Source organism: Teleopsis dalmanni, chromosome 2, assembly GCF_002237135.1.
Source record: "Teleopsis dalmanni isolate 2A chromosome 2, ASM223713v2, whole genome shotgun sequence".
Lineage (NCBI taxonomy): Eukaryota > Metazoa > Arthropoda > Insecta > Diptera > Diopsidae > Teleopsis > Teleopsis dalmanni.
The window spans coordinates 168,957,160-168,973,097 of NC_051847.1; the positions used below are offsets into that span (position 1 = coordinate 168,957,160).

The window sequence follows — 15,938 nt, forward strand, 5'->3', positions numbered from 1 at the left end:
TCAGAGCACATTTTATGCACAGTAGTACCTAAACTAGCAAGTGCTCCAATTATTTCGACATCTACTTTTCGACTATATGTCTGTCCTGTAACTCCATAAGGTTTTTCAAATCCTGCTAATTTAGTTACTAGCAAATCTAACTGTTTAACTTTTTCACTGTCACCATTAAAAAGTTGTAAAAATGACGCTTGTGTACCAGTTGTACCTTTTACACCACGACATCTCAAATCTTCACGACAACGACGTAGAGCACGTTCGTCCATAACTAAATCTTGTATCCATAGGCATGCACGTTTCCCAACTGTGGTTAATTGTGCCGGTTGTAAATGCGTAAATCCTAAGGTAGGTAGAGATTTATTCATAGAAGCAAATTCTTTCAAACAATGTATAACGGATGCTAATCGCGGTAACAAAAGATCTAATGCACTTCGCAATATTATTAAATCCGTATTATCACCAACATAGCATGAAGTAGCTCCTAAGTGTATAATTGGTGCAGCTAGTGGGCATTGTTTTGCAAAAACATGTACGTGGGCCATGACATCATGCCGGGTAAGGCGTTCTTCAGCAGCGGCAGCTTGGAAATCAATATCATTCACATTTGCTTTCATTTCACCAATTTGTGCATCAGTTATTGCTAATCCAAGAGACTAAATATTTTTTTAATATTAAACCAATAAAAATGCAGAAATTAAAAATATACCTGTTCAGCTTGCGCTAACCAAATCCATAAATGCCTCCAAGTAGCAAATTTATGTTGATCACTAAATAAAAACTGCATCTCCTTACTAGCATATCGAGTGCTCAAAGGGGATTTATATCCTTCGTACATACTCATTTCATTCATTTTGCAACTTATTTTAAATTATAACAATAAATTTTTATTGTAAATGATATGTAGAACAATCTTATTCAAAGCTTAAAACCAGACTAAATTCCAGTAGGAGCAAATCAACAGGTTTTTATCAGAATCACACTTGTATGAACAGATCGGTAATATAAACTTTCAGTACTAAGTAATTGTATAATGGAGAATTTAGCTACTTTCCCACGTTCGTTATTGGCATTAATATATAATATATTATTATTTTACATAAATTAAAACATATGTTTTTAAATATAAAATATAAACTTTTTATATTGTATGGAATGAAGTTCCAACTAATTTCAACAAATTAGAACAGCTGACTTATCATACATGTGTTTTACTGAACACACGCTACGTATGTTCAGTAAAATACAATATATTAAATTAAAAAACATAATATTTCAAAAATTCCGTTATCATCATTATAATATTTATTTTGAAATTACTATTTATATGAACTTATGAACATTTATAAAATAATTTTATCTTTTACTATATTATTAACTTTCTGTTTATAATGTGTTAGTCATTAAAAGGCTTACGAGATTTTTTTTCTATGTTTTTGCCAGCAACAGGCTGGGATATTAACCGTAATTTTTTCTTTCTGAGTAGCAAACAAATACTTGCAACTTATAAAAGAAAACGTGTGAATTTTTAAAATCAATAATACTTTTGAAATCTTTAAAGTTAGGTTCAACTTGTAAAAAATTATAAGTCATAAGTTTCAGTACACCTAATTAAATATCAGTCGATTGTGAATGTTTACTGGAAATAGGTATATTGTAAAATTTCGGTCATTAATTAAAATTTAATATTACTAATAAGTTAAAATAAATAAATTAATTTAATTAAATAAGAAAATATTCTTACCATCGCCCTTTTAATATTCATTTTTTTTTTATTAATAATTTACTTTTCTTTTATTTAAATTAATTAACTTTTAGTGTTTTCGATTTTTATATTTCATATTATACACAAAACAACAAAAATCATATGTCATAAACAAGCATTTAACATATTTTTAAAGTGATGCCAATTTGTTTTAACCAGACTTAACAACTCTGAAAGAAAAAATTACGACTGTTATAACAAATAATTTTACTATCTTTAAATTGGAACTATTTGTTTCTCTTTAATATTTATAACTCATTAATATCTACTATTTTATTTTATTGGAAATCTCATTCATAGAAACAAATTACTTATTAAAATATATCACAGCGTATTTAACCATATACTCATATATTTATTTTGAAAATAGACTTAAATGTGTAATAGAACAAGTTTTATATTGTCATTAAATTTATTTAAGCTTTACATAATATATATATATATAATGCGCTGTTCAAATAAACATAAACATTTACAATTGTGCAGTTGAGTTTTTTTTAAAATATTTTATTGTGATTTTACTACTTTTGATAAAAAATCATTTTAATATATCTTGAATACGTATACCATAAATATAAAGTGAACTGAAATATTATATGCTTAAACTAGTTGTAAAATTTATGCATAAAAATGATTAAGTATTGTATTTCTTATGAGAATAATCTTATTATATGGTAAAAGATATTCACTACAAATTAATGAACATTATTATTTTTTTTAATAATATTGCATAGACTTTTATATAAATGATTATAGCCTTTCTTAATATGAGGTTTTAAGTGTTCATGTTTATCATAAAAAACAAATTTGGAAATACTAATATTTTTATTAATTAAACAAGTATTCCAATTACTTCGGTATTTTATATTACACAAGCCATTATTCATTTTAAACTACATTTTGAGCCAATTATATGGTAGTTTTAACAAAAATGATATTTCCAAAATAATGCTTGAAAGTTAATACACACAAAAACGAACATATGTATATATTTACGCATTTATTAGTTATGGTTTAAATTTAAATGAAGTGCAAAAAAATTGTATGTCGTTCTTTTCATATATTGAACGTTGGTTCATTTTGCTAGATGTGATAAATTTACAATGACCTGTAATTAATATCCTAAAAAAAATATAAAAATAATTTTTAAGTTGTTAAAACTAAGCACGTTGTAAGACTTTTAAAATCATTTATGAATTTTAATTTACTAAAAAGTTAGTTGCTCTAAATGTAACAGGTTGAACAGACAGGCTTAATTGCTTCGAAGCATATTGATTACGCTTAAAGCCCACTTCATATGAATTGAAGTGTAGATTTGAGAAAAAATCAATAACGAACTTTAAACAATCTTTAAATTTTAATATTAATACTAAAGGCATTAATATTAAAATTTTGTTTATAAAACATTTCATTTTTTAGCGCTTAGAAAGCAAGAGTTTTTATTTAATTATTTTTGAATTTGATTTTGAGTTTTAAATCTCATCTTCCAATTTTTTGAAAATTATAAGATGAAGTTTGATTTTTACACGTATTAATTTAGAATAAGTATTTTTTAGTACGTGTATCTTTTTTTGTTTGCATCTTATTTGTTATTTACATTAAATTTATATTATTTTAACTTTAAGTTCTTTAAGTGAAAACTTAAGATTTAAATAATGTTATTTTTTTCTTGTAAATGAGAATTAAAAAAATGTTAATTATCTTAGTTAATTGAACTTGACGAAATATTTATTGTTTGTCTCAAACATTTGAGACTAATAACATTAATTTGTTTTATATTATTTTTTTTGATATGTTTAAACATTTCAAATTGGAATAAGTTTTAATTCTGACTTGTGATGTTAAAATTTGATTATTATTGTCTTACAGTCCTTGAATACAATTGCTAAATATTTACAGTTATTTAGTTTATTATTAAATCAAAAGTTGTTTATATTGATTACATTTAGTGTACATTTGATTCAATTTTAGGTTAAACAATAAATAATTTTAAACAGTTAAAACAAAAAATTGTGTACAATTTTTATATACACTAATGTCATGAAGGCACAATGTTCTAGTTTGTGAGTTAACGTATTCGAACAAGTGTTATATATTCTATATTTAGATTAATTGTATATTAAAATTATTTTTATTTTTACATCCCTGGTTTGAAAAATGCACTTGCTAAACTTGCTAATATGTTAGTAGTTAAGCAGTTATAAAAGCACTTACTAGAGTTCGCATTTGAATATATTTTTCAAAGATACATTAAATCTTTTTAATTTTTAATTTAAATAAATTATATTAAATTTGTTTTTTTGTTGATAACTTGAAATTTCGTAAATTTAATTTTTTTAATCATTTTTAATTAATATATAATAGCCCTCACGATTGTCTTTCAATGTACAGGACAAAAACTAATACCCACTTTTTCACCCAATAGTTTATTTATATAATGCATTATTTATAAATGCATTTTTTTTAACAAATTTAATAAATAAACGAAAAATAAGTTTAAATTTAACTTCTAACTTATTTTAAGTGTGTCATAAAATAGAATGGCACAGGTGAATGGCTCATTTAATACCTTTCATGTTAGTTGGAAAAAATATATCAAATGTCATTAATCTATAATTGGGTGCTAAAATCGAAGGTAATTTTTATATTAATTTTGTATTGTTAAAATTGTTTTTCTATCAGAAAGTATTAACGTTCCAGTTAATTTAAAGGAAATAATACTTTTAACATAATAATATTGTTAGCAACATGGGAGTAGTTCCATAAAAGGTTTTATGAGCAAAAAAATATTAAATATAATTTCGAATAGACTACAATTTAATTAGATTGCAAAGATTCCTGTTTTTCTAAAATGCAATACAACAGCAAATGACGTTCTCTTTCCAAACAACTTCTATATACAAAATAAAAAAAAAATATTTTTCAATATTATACAATTTAAATAATTGTATTTACAATTGCGAACATAATTTTTTGTTAAGTTGTATAATCACACTCCATAAAATTCAGTTAACGTGTTAAGTACACCATTTATGATCTCAATTTGTTCCATGTTACTCGTGCTTGTGACATGACAAAAAATTCCGAGATTTCTGAAATTTTTGCACAAAATGAAATTCTCTGATATAAGAGCACCTTTAAAAATATGTTAGGTGATGTGTCGAAATATGTGATACATTTATAATTAGAGAGTAGTGTCGTTGCAAAAATATGATACAGTCAGCAAATTCAGCAAGACAGCAAGTCTACTAAATTAAGCCTCTTACGAGACCACCTTTAATAAGAAAAACTCCTAATCGTTTTATAACGACTTGATTAGCACAATTTAATTGAGATCTCTTGCACTAAATGTGGAAAAACTATTTTACAAAAATGGATAACGAGTTTCTGTATATCCTCTTAATTGCTTATGGGAATGTATGCATGTGATTTAAAAAATTATACTTGTAGGCGACTATTTAACCTTAATTGGAGTGTCTGGATTCATTTAATGTTTCTTTTTTAATAACTTAGAGCCTAAATCTTGGTAATTATATTGTCCCACTAAGTGATGCGCTTTTAATGTTTTATTAATAGTTATTATAAATTATTACTAATTTTTTATTGTTATTACACATTTTATATTTTCCTATTATTATTCTCTTTTTAATATTATTATATTTGTTGACTGCATATAGAGCATAAAAAAATTATTAATAATGAATATTTCCTAACGCCTGAAAAAATAAAAATTATTTTATTATTAATAATAACTTAAGTTTCTGATTGAAATAAAGTCTTTACTCTGATTGTGAGATTTTATATAACTGGCTTGATCTTCAATAATACTAAATGAATGAATGACGTATCATATTTTTCGATGCAGGCGAAAAATATTATATTTTCGTATAATAGCTATTAATTTAAGATCTATTAATTTATTCATCTTCAAACTACATTAATCGTCTTGAAATACACCATTTATTAAACAAAAAAAAGGATGTAGGTTTGGTTTTGCAGAAGATTTCACACTTTTTAAATTGATAATTTTATTAAAATTTAATAATATTAGATACGAGTATTTAATAATATTACAATTTATTTCGGTTATTTTAAAATTTAATATCATTTTCGGTTGATATATTTAATGTGTTTTATAATGTACCACAAATATATTGTCACACATTTGTCGATTTTGACAACCCTAATTATGAGGAGTGCCATTCGATAAATTTTAAAGCGGCGGGGCAAACTTCTGACCTTTATACTTCTAATACTTGTAATATATCTTCTTAAAACTACTTATACTTTAAAAATATTAAGGCAATTAAAATTAAGACAAACTATAAAACTGTTTTTTAAAATCATATGCAAAGCAAGTGACGTATGAGAATGCATAAATCCAGAAACCCTTTTAATTAAGGCAGAACAAAACTAACTTGAAAGAAAATCAGGCTTACGTTATATCCATGAGTAGTGAATACTTTTATATTTGTTATTATTGCAGTTGCTGAAGACATTTCTTTTTATACTTAGAAATCTATTTCCGACAGATTGCTGCAAAGAAATCAGCTCTTATAAAAAAATGGGCGTAATTATAAAAATCACGTAAATGCTCAGGTTTTTCCAGTAATGATCAAATGAGGTACACCTAGAAGAAGGAGTAAAAGTGATTGCTAAAAATTCCATTCACTCGTAACTCGAAACTCCCTATAAAAGCATTTCTAATTCAATTATAGAGATATTTAAAAAGGATAAATGCAGGTGAACTAGTATATTAAATGAGGAACTGAGAACTAGTTTAACCATAGCTTTTCCAGAAGTACACGATACAGGAAAACTTCTACGAGATAAGCTTCATAGTGATTTTAATATTAAGATTAAAGCTGACAATACATTAAGTGCTCTAGTCTTATGATATACAATATACGACACACTAGAGTTTGGTATGTCTGGATTTCTAGTATCATTAGAACAAATATTATGTAGCAATAGACCAACTATTGTTCAACAACATAATACTCGGGTTCAATGGCATATCAATATCCTTCTAATTCAGAAATTATTATATATTTCTAACTGTGATTCAGTTATATTGAATAATTATAATATAAAAACAATTATTGTAACTTTTTTTATATCGTAACTTTATAAAACTTGATTTAATGTTTGCAAATATTGATATCAACCTTAATTACCGTTTAGAAGTATCTGCTTTTTGTAAATCTGGGATAATTTTTTTAATCGAGATGCTCTTTTAATTCACTTTTAGTGTAATTTTAACTTCGACTGGTACATCTAGGGCAAAATATATAATACTCTAGATTAATTTATAACACAAGATTAGCAGGATTACCCTGAAATTAACAACTGTTTTATATGATTTGACAGATAAAGTGTGATTTGATTCGATATATGTGCACCAAAATTTGACAAAACCAGAGTAATTCTCGATTGAATCCAGAAGTCCATGAAGTAGAAATATCTGTTATCTGTTCAATTTTTTTATTATTTCATGTTATATTAAGCAAAAAAAAAAAACACCTAAAACCCGATAAAAGTAAAAAGTACTTATAAGTTTAATATATTTGCTTTTCTTTCAGTAATAAGTAAATACACTTTATGAATTTTGTTATATTCATAAAAAATTCAATGAATTAGAAAGTTTATACCAGCCTTCGGCTATATCAGGAATTAATGGACTTTATGCATAATAAACTAAGCACAGTATAAATCCATTTTAGATAAGATTTATTTTGCAAAACCCATTAAAAATTAGTTTCAGATTATGTTTATTTTTAAACAAAATTTTTTTTCTTAATGAACAAAATAAATTTACATACGAACAGGATTTTTAAAAAAACACAAAAATCCGTAGTCAAGGTAATGATCTAGCAAATCAATTGGAGGTCAGCATTCAATTGAATTGTCCATTGTCAGTTGTCTATTGTTACAATTTGTCTACTATTAAAATACTGTGAATGTTCAAGAGTCTTATTAACACTGAATAGACTAAAATTTGTTTACTCCAATTTTTCCATTGTTTAAGCATAATTCCAAGAATATCGATTTAAACAATGCATTGTTTCCAAGATCACCACTGATATCCCACGAATCGAAAAACCAAACAAAAAATGAAGTATTTCCTTTCACGAATTCGTTGTTGATAAATTAACAAAATAATTAAAATGAGCTCAAAAGTGTCTAAGTGAATAGTCATGTTTGGATTACAAATTTATTAAATCGTGAAAAAATTAATATGTTGCGAACAGCTAGGTTATTAAGAAATTAAGTAAAGAAAAAAAATTATCTCAACTGTTCTCATTCAATATTGCATTAAGAAGTAATTAATTAATTAGTGTTAACTGAACCTTGTTACTCTAGTCTGCACAAGGTAACGACTATACTGTAAGTTAATTATAATAATTATAGTCAATTTATACGTTTTCACACATTGTTCAAGTTATTCAGTTTTCTATATTTATAATAAAATCATTTTTGTTTATAAACATACAATCATAACAAAAATCAGAAGGGATACTCTTTTTATAAATGCCATCTAACGTTTCCGCAAAGTCTAGATGCAGCGAGTATCTAAGATAGGAGATACATTCATGATTTCCATTAAAAATAATACAAAAATACATATTTTAATAGTGTTTAATGCAAATGTAATGTTATATTGAAGGTCAATATGCAAAAATTGTTAGTATTTAATTTAATTAGCACAAAAATAAAAGCATTTTGCAGCAATATATGCAAACTACAACAAACGTATGACCGAAGGCTCACGGCAACTGTAACACGCTCCATAACTCCAAAGATCTACTGCACAAACGTACTTGTAACATGACTAATTCCATTGCACGAAACCCGCCACAACGACTTGAACATAATCGTATGTGGAAATAATTTAACCACTCGCACTGTGTAAATCAATAATGAAAAGTTGCTCGTGGGATACGGGCACATGTCGCAATAAATGAAAGTACAACTGCAACCATTACAAAAAATGAACGGTTTAAGTACCCAACAAGGGAATAGTCATACCACTTCAAGAAAATATCAGTCAGTTTCCAATATTATTTTTATAAAATATTAGGACTAATGGACATGTGGGAAGAAAATAGCTGTTATACCAGTTGATCATTTAGTCACGCTGCAGAATAATATACTATGAGTTAGTTGAAGAACTCAACTTACTTAAATGCTCGTGTTAATAAATTATTATACTATTGACTATTGGAGCTTAATTAAAACAGTTATTAAAGATTATACAAGTTTATTTTATTATTTATTTTTGTATATTTTTTATTCATACTTCAAAAATCTAAGATGAGCACTAATATTTTTTCTTGCCTGCATTTCTAGTCCAATAAGGTATTATAGTAGATAGATAGAAGATAGTAGATAGTTATAGAGTGTAACAGGTGTTACACTTAATAAAACACCCCACCTCAAAAAGATGTGGTGAATTAGGTTAGATATTTGGATGACCTATGGTGACTACTTAAAGTAACTTATTGTTTTATAAACATATGAACCTTTATGAATTAGGTTAGATATTTGGATGAGCTATGGTGACTACTTAAAGTAACTTATTGTTTTATAAACCTATTAATTTTGTGTTAAAAATTGTATCACATAATCAATTTGTTTCATTTATAATTTATAATGTATAATTTATGATGTCTCATGTAGTCAATTTTTATAAAAATCTGATTAGGGAATAAATAGGGCTTGTAAATCATAACTATGCAAAAGTACACCAAAGACAGAGCTCAAAAATTGTTTAATTCTGTAAACTAATGTTTTCATACTAATTTAGAATTACACTCCATTAAAACAAATATAGTAAATATAGGAAGATATATTGGGACTTCAAACTATACTTCTATAAATTCACCTGAATAACTTATAGTATTATCCTATTTCAATAAAAAATAGGACATCCACTTGTGACAGTGGATTGCCCAAGTGATCACAGTTTCTATTAAATATTAGTGCTATAAACATTAACTGGCATTTTATCAAGCAAAGAACAATAAAGACAAATCAAATTATATTATATATCTTTACTATATATTATAAGTAACGTAATATATAGTACGAAGACATTGTCATATTGTAGCTCTCAATATATTCTTCTGTTTAATGATAAGTGGACACTTAAGTACGAAAATTTGTTATTTTGAAAAATAAACAAAATCTTCTACTTCCACTACAAAGAGAATTTAGCAGTATATGGTATATAATTTTTATATGATTTTTGTCATTTTCGAAATTATTATTTTATACATCCTAACATATTATAATATTTTATAGACTACGGAAAGGGTACATAAATGATCCCAAGTATGTGCAATTTGTAACTCTGTATTTGTAAATTGTAACCACATGAATTAAGGATTGTATTTTAATCAGAGTTAATAAGAGTTTTTAAAATTAAATAGTAAAATAAAATAAAATAGAAAATTTGTATAGGCTATCAGTAAAGTAGGGCAATGCAACTTTAAAATACCTTGTTTACAGCGATAATTCCCTAAACGTAAAGGGTGCTTTCTACGTATCTCATGAAAATCACAATTTATTTCATTAAGAAATACCTAATTAACGATAAAGTCAACAATTTTTAAATCGCAAAGCAGAACTAAGACGTCGCATACTTCTTGGTTAGTAGTTTATATTCACTTTCAGACAGGGACACACCACAACTATATCTCATTAAGACTATATCCAGATATCTCACAAGGACGTTCTCAAGGAATTTTATCCAAAATCTGTTTGGGGAAGATGTTCTTTTGTAAGAAATGAGACGAATTGACTTCTTTGTCTTGGTGGATATCTAGAATGTCAACGTTACTATTTAATCGACAAACGGATTTTTACTGAATAGCAATTAAGGGTGCTTAACTGTACGATTAGTTTAGTATAGTTTTGATTGAGTGATGTCGAAAAATTGGACATTGGCATTATTAATTATTATTTATTATTATTATTATTTATTAATAATATTTTATGTACGTTCACAATAAAGTGAAAGTCAGTATTTCACTTTATTGTTAATGAGATTTCAAAAACTAGTAAACTACAACAACAAAAATTCTTTTTTATATTATTTTTTAATTTTTGGCTGACCATACAGCTGTTTCGGGTATTGCCATATACCCATCATCAGTGGTCTTTAAATTATTTTATGTATTTAATTATTTGTAAATAATTTTTTGAGACTGCAAGTACCAAGGATTGAACGTGTGTCCTGCCAAATTTAAAGCTCAGAGTCAGCACTCATTAGCTAACTGACCCAAAACCGTACTTAACTTTTATGTTCGCACTTTTTTCTGGAGTTTTGTTAATTTGGTGTGAAAGTTTATTAACAACCTCACTTGCTGTGTTATATATTAGAACGATATCATAAAACAGCTGTAGAATAATTAAATTAATTAATTATATTTTTATTTTTATTTTAAATTTTAATACTATTTAATACTATAAAGTTTCAATTATGTTTTAAAAATATTAACAGACTGGCAGCTAACAACTATTTCTCACATATTTCTAATTTTTTATAGTCTCAACGTGTAATAAATAAATAAATAAGTATTTTATTATTAACATTTCAAATTCATATATAATACAAATTAAAAATTGCAACCAAACATGTTTCGAAAATAATTAAAAAAATATTTTTCTTAATTATTAAGTTAGGGTATAATAAACGTTGTGATACCATAATAAATAATTTTTTTTATTAATTTATTTTTTTGAAAAGAAAAATGTGACTTCATTTAATAGTTAATATATTTTTAACAAATAATGTGTGTATAGTTTTTTGTAAACTATTGAAACATATTAAATTTTTCACACATTTATTTGAGATTTTGGCCAATTAAATCGATTTAAGACGATTTAAATCTCAAAGATAGTATGTATATCAGTAAATCTGAAATATTTAAAAGACCATTTTAAGCGAAACTCGAATAACTAAAACAACTTCAGCTGTAATAAAACTCAACTTAATTAATAATTGCTTTTTTAAGGTATTTAGTATGAATTAAAAATTATTTATCGTTTAACTCCGCATATCTGCAGCTACGCATACAAATTATATTATTCTGAATTACAGTAAATAGTCGTAGGAATTGGAATGGATACGGTCACGCATAGGTGGACCACTAAATGAACTATGAAGTAATTTTAATACAACGCTTAAATCATAATTTAGCAACTGAAAAGTAAAAAAGTAAACTAGGTTTATTATACCATATATAAGTAGTTCTACAGGTAAATACCTTGTCAAGATCGTCCAGTTAGCAATTCGCATTGGTCAATAACGAACACATAGCTTTGTTTATAGAATACACATACATATGTCGTACATATGTCGCAATAAATTTCAAATCAACAAAATGCAAATTCACTATCGTAAATCATTGGACATGCCGTAATGCCAGAAATATATAAAGGCAATCGATTTATTTGAGTAAAATAAAAAACTATTCCAATATTTTGAGAATATGTGTGAAGTTTACAGCAAACACGTTACGAAATTGGAACTGCTAATCCAAGTGTATGTATAGCACACTGCCATCAGTGGACAGCAGTCCACCGACGAGGAGGCAGAGATAGGCAACAAGTTGAGATAAGTTGCAGAAAGATTTTATTACATGGCACATTGTTAGCCATCACAACGAAATTAAAAGCGCACAATGGGGTCAGAATTCCAATGGAGTTCAACTTTTATATCTTATACTCTAAAAGGAATCTCATTGCACCATATACATTGCGCCGAATGAAACAAATTCATTTTAATGAATTAATAAAAGTAGCGGCATCAGTAAAGTTTGGACACTCAACAGAGGCATTGCACATGTGTCCACTGAGTTGTCTTAAGTTAATGGAATTTATTAACAATTTTTTTTTAAATTCAACTAAAGTAACTCAGATACAAAATCAAATCTACGAAAAATTTATTGAGTCTCAGTTTAGTTCATAAATTATTTATTATTGACCAAATTTAAATACTACATTTCTGCTCTATTAAGTGCTAACAATATTTAAAACGCCTTGTTGCTTAACTGCTGCGACCGGTACTCATGAAATAGATATGACCAAAAATAATTACATTTTTGTTTTTTACATGTGCATATTAATCTAAAACTAGATTTTTTTATTTACTTTCAGATGGTGTGGAAATTGAATATTTTCATTTTAGTTGTCTTAACGGTTACCTACACTTTGGCACAAAAATATTCCTCATCCGGTTATAATATTGTACATGAGCACCCTGGCTCGAACGCATATCATGGATTCAGATTTTTGCATGGAAGTCCAAATTGGCATGGACCATCCACATCAAACAGAAATGGCAATCCTTTCACAGGATTAGGAAATTCAAATCCTGGTTATGGTTTACATTTTCCAAGACCTGGTGCTGCCACTTGTGCTGCTGCACCAGCTATTTGTCAAAAGACTGCATATCGTAGCTTAGATGGCTCATGTAACCATTTGGAAAATCCACAACTTGGAATTGCTAATTCTAGGTTTGATATTTTATTAATATATTTTATAATATATCTACAAAAATCATTACATTAAAAAATTACATTTACCATAAATAATAAAATTTTATTATTTTTTTTTTATTAATTGATGATGTTTTTCGAACAGTAGTGAACTACAACATTAAAAATTCATTTTATATTATTTTAATTAATTGAAAGTTTGGCTGATCGTACAGATGTTTCGGTGTATTGCCAAATATCTATCATCCGTGTTGTTAGAATTATGTCTTGTATTTACTTATTCGTAAATAATTTTTTGAGTCTGCAAGTACAAGGAATTGAACTCGTGCCCTGCCAAATTTCAAGCTCAGAGTTAGCCCACCTTAACCAACTGACCCAAAACCGTACTTGACTTTTATATTCGCACATTTTTCTGGAGTTTTGTTACTTTGCTGTGAAAGTTTTATTTATTATTTTATTGATTTAATTTTTTGGTTTAATTAATTAATAAAAAAAAATTAATTGTTGTAATTTACTATTGTTAAAAATACCTCTCTATTGAAAAGAATAGTTTATATTAATGGTGTTTTCTATCGTTGAATCTGAATTTAATCTAGATTTACTCTAGATCCAACAAATTTTGTTACCCAATTAAACATTTTTAGAGTAATCAGAGTAATAGTGTTAGTAGACATTTACATTTTTCATAAACATATATATCGATTCAAATCACACTTTACTAGTCAAATCATATAAAACAGTTAATTTAAGGGAAATCTTGCTACTCTGGAAAAATATCTAGAGTGTTTTTATTTAATCTCGAGTATTATAAATTAATCACTATGATTCAGTTGATCGTTACCATTGAAAACTATTTCGAAAACTATATTTTACAATTAGTTTCAGGATTAGAAAAAACATTTGCATAAGTGTACTATATCGGGAGGGGATTACTGTGAAGACGATGAAATACATGTAGAAGGATACATATTTGCTTTAAAATATAAAAATTATAGCATATCCTAGCATTCAATTGATTTTAAATCCATTTTTCTTCCAGGTTTTTTTAAAAGTATTTTAATAAATTAAGTTAATATGTTTTTTGGAATAATTAAGACTTTCTTTCTTATCATATGCTATCATATATGTTACTTTTAATGTCTTACAATTAAAAAATCAAATAATATAAAATTTTTGTTTTAGATATGGTCGTCTATTATCTCCCAAATATGCTGATGGAATATCAGCACCTACTAGTTCAATAACTGGAGATGAACTACCAAGTGCACGCTTGGTATCACTTGTTATATTTGGAGAACTCGATGTGCCTGATCCAAAATACACATTGGTAAATATGCAGTGGGGCCAAATAATGACACATGATATGAGTATGCAAGCTGGTGGAACACAATCCAGTAAGTCATATATCACTATATTTTTTAATTAAATATGCTTAAATTTTACAAATACATAATTTATATGTTAACATTAATAATATATAAATTTATAATATACATAACACTTATAAAAATATATTTTTATTTTAGAGAAACATCCTACCCGCTGTTGTACAGATGACGGCCGTTTGGTTGGTGCTGATACAGCACATAAAACTTGTTTTGCCATAATAGTTCCACCTCATGATCCTGCTTATTCTCAAGTTGGCACAGAATGTCTTAATTTTGTGCGTACACTTACTGATCGTGATGCCAATTGTCCAAATAGTCAAGGACCAGCGGAACAACTGACAGTAGTCACAGCTTACATGGACTTGTCATTAGTATATGGTAATTCGATACAACAAAATAGTCAAATACGTGCATTCCAACGTGGTCGTATGATAGTCGAGGAGCGTAATGGTGCAGAATGGTTACCTTCGTCACGTAATGTTACTGGTGATTGTGATGCAACTGACCCAAATGAAGTGTGCTATATGGCTGGTGATGTTCGAGTTAATCAAAATCCAGGTTTAACTATGTTACAAACTATCCTACTGAGAGAACATAATCGAATTGCTGACGTATTAGCAAAATTGAACCCACATTACGATGATCGCACCTTGTTCCAAGAGGCACGAAAAATAAATATTGCACAATATCAACACATCAGTTATTACGAATGGTTACCAATCTTCCTTGGCACTGAGAATATGTTGAAGAACCGTTTGATATATGAAACACCTGCGGGAGCTTATGTAAATGATTACGATTCAAATATTGATCCATCTGTTTTGAATTCACATGCAACAGCAGCATTCAGATATTTCCATTCACAAATCGAAGGAAGATTAGAGTAAGTTAATATTATGAAGATATTGTTCACATAAGTTCTTCACTGAATTGAAACCCTTTCTTTTTGTTTGTAGTCTTTTATCAGAATTGAGATCTGTAACAAATTCATTGCGACTAAGCGATTGGTTTAATCGTCCTGGTATTCTTGAAGTTGGTGATAATTTTGATTCACTTACAAGAGGTCATGCTACACAACCCGAAGAATTAACTGATATCAATTTCGATCGTGAGGTTGGTACAAATTTAAACTTAAAAAACTGTTTGAATCTATTCATGAATCTTACATTAACTATTAAAAAAATATTTGCAGATAAAACACTTTTTGTTTAGAAGAAATAATCCCTTCGGTAGTGATTTACGTGCTATTGATATACAACGTAACCGTGATCACGGTTTGGCCTCATA

General features: G+C 27.0%; 2 protein-coding genes across 2 annotated transcripts in view; one reads left to right on the forward strand and one right to left on the reverse strand.

Annotated features, from left to right (window-relative positions):
- Positions 1-1,118, reverse strand: part of LOC119676127 (peroxidase-like) — a 2,820-nt gene extending 1,702 nt beyond the window's left edge. The window contains exons 1-2 of the mRNA XM_038087358.1: positions 704-1,118; positions 1-650 (exon numbers count right to left, since the gene is read on the reverse strand). Of these exons, the coding sequence (XP_037943286.1) occupies positions 1-650; positions 704-847 (794 nt within the window). The 5' untranslated portion in view covers positions 848-1,118. The remainder of the gene's footprint in view (positions 651-703) is intronic.
- LOC119676128 (peroxidase-like) overlaps positions 1-15,933 on the forward strand; it is a gene marked incomplete at its 3' end in the record, with an annotated part of 95,526 nt that extends 79,593 nt beyond the window's left edge. The window contains exons 2-6 of the mRNA XM_038087359.1: positions 12,923-13,281; positions 14,446-14,657; positions 14,790-15,534; positions 15,608-15,764; positions 15,844-15,933. Coding sequence (XP_037943287.1) covers positions 12,923-13,281; positions 14,446-14,657; positions 14,790-15,534; positions 15,608-15,764; positions 15,844-15,933 — 1,563 coding nt within the window. The remainder of the gene's footprint in view (positions 1-12,922; positions 13,282-14,445; positions 14,658-14,789; positions 15,535-15,607; positions 15,765-15,843) is intronic.
- Positions 15,934-15,938: the final 5 nt, after the last annotated feature.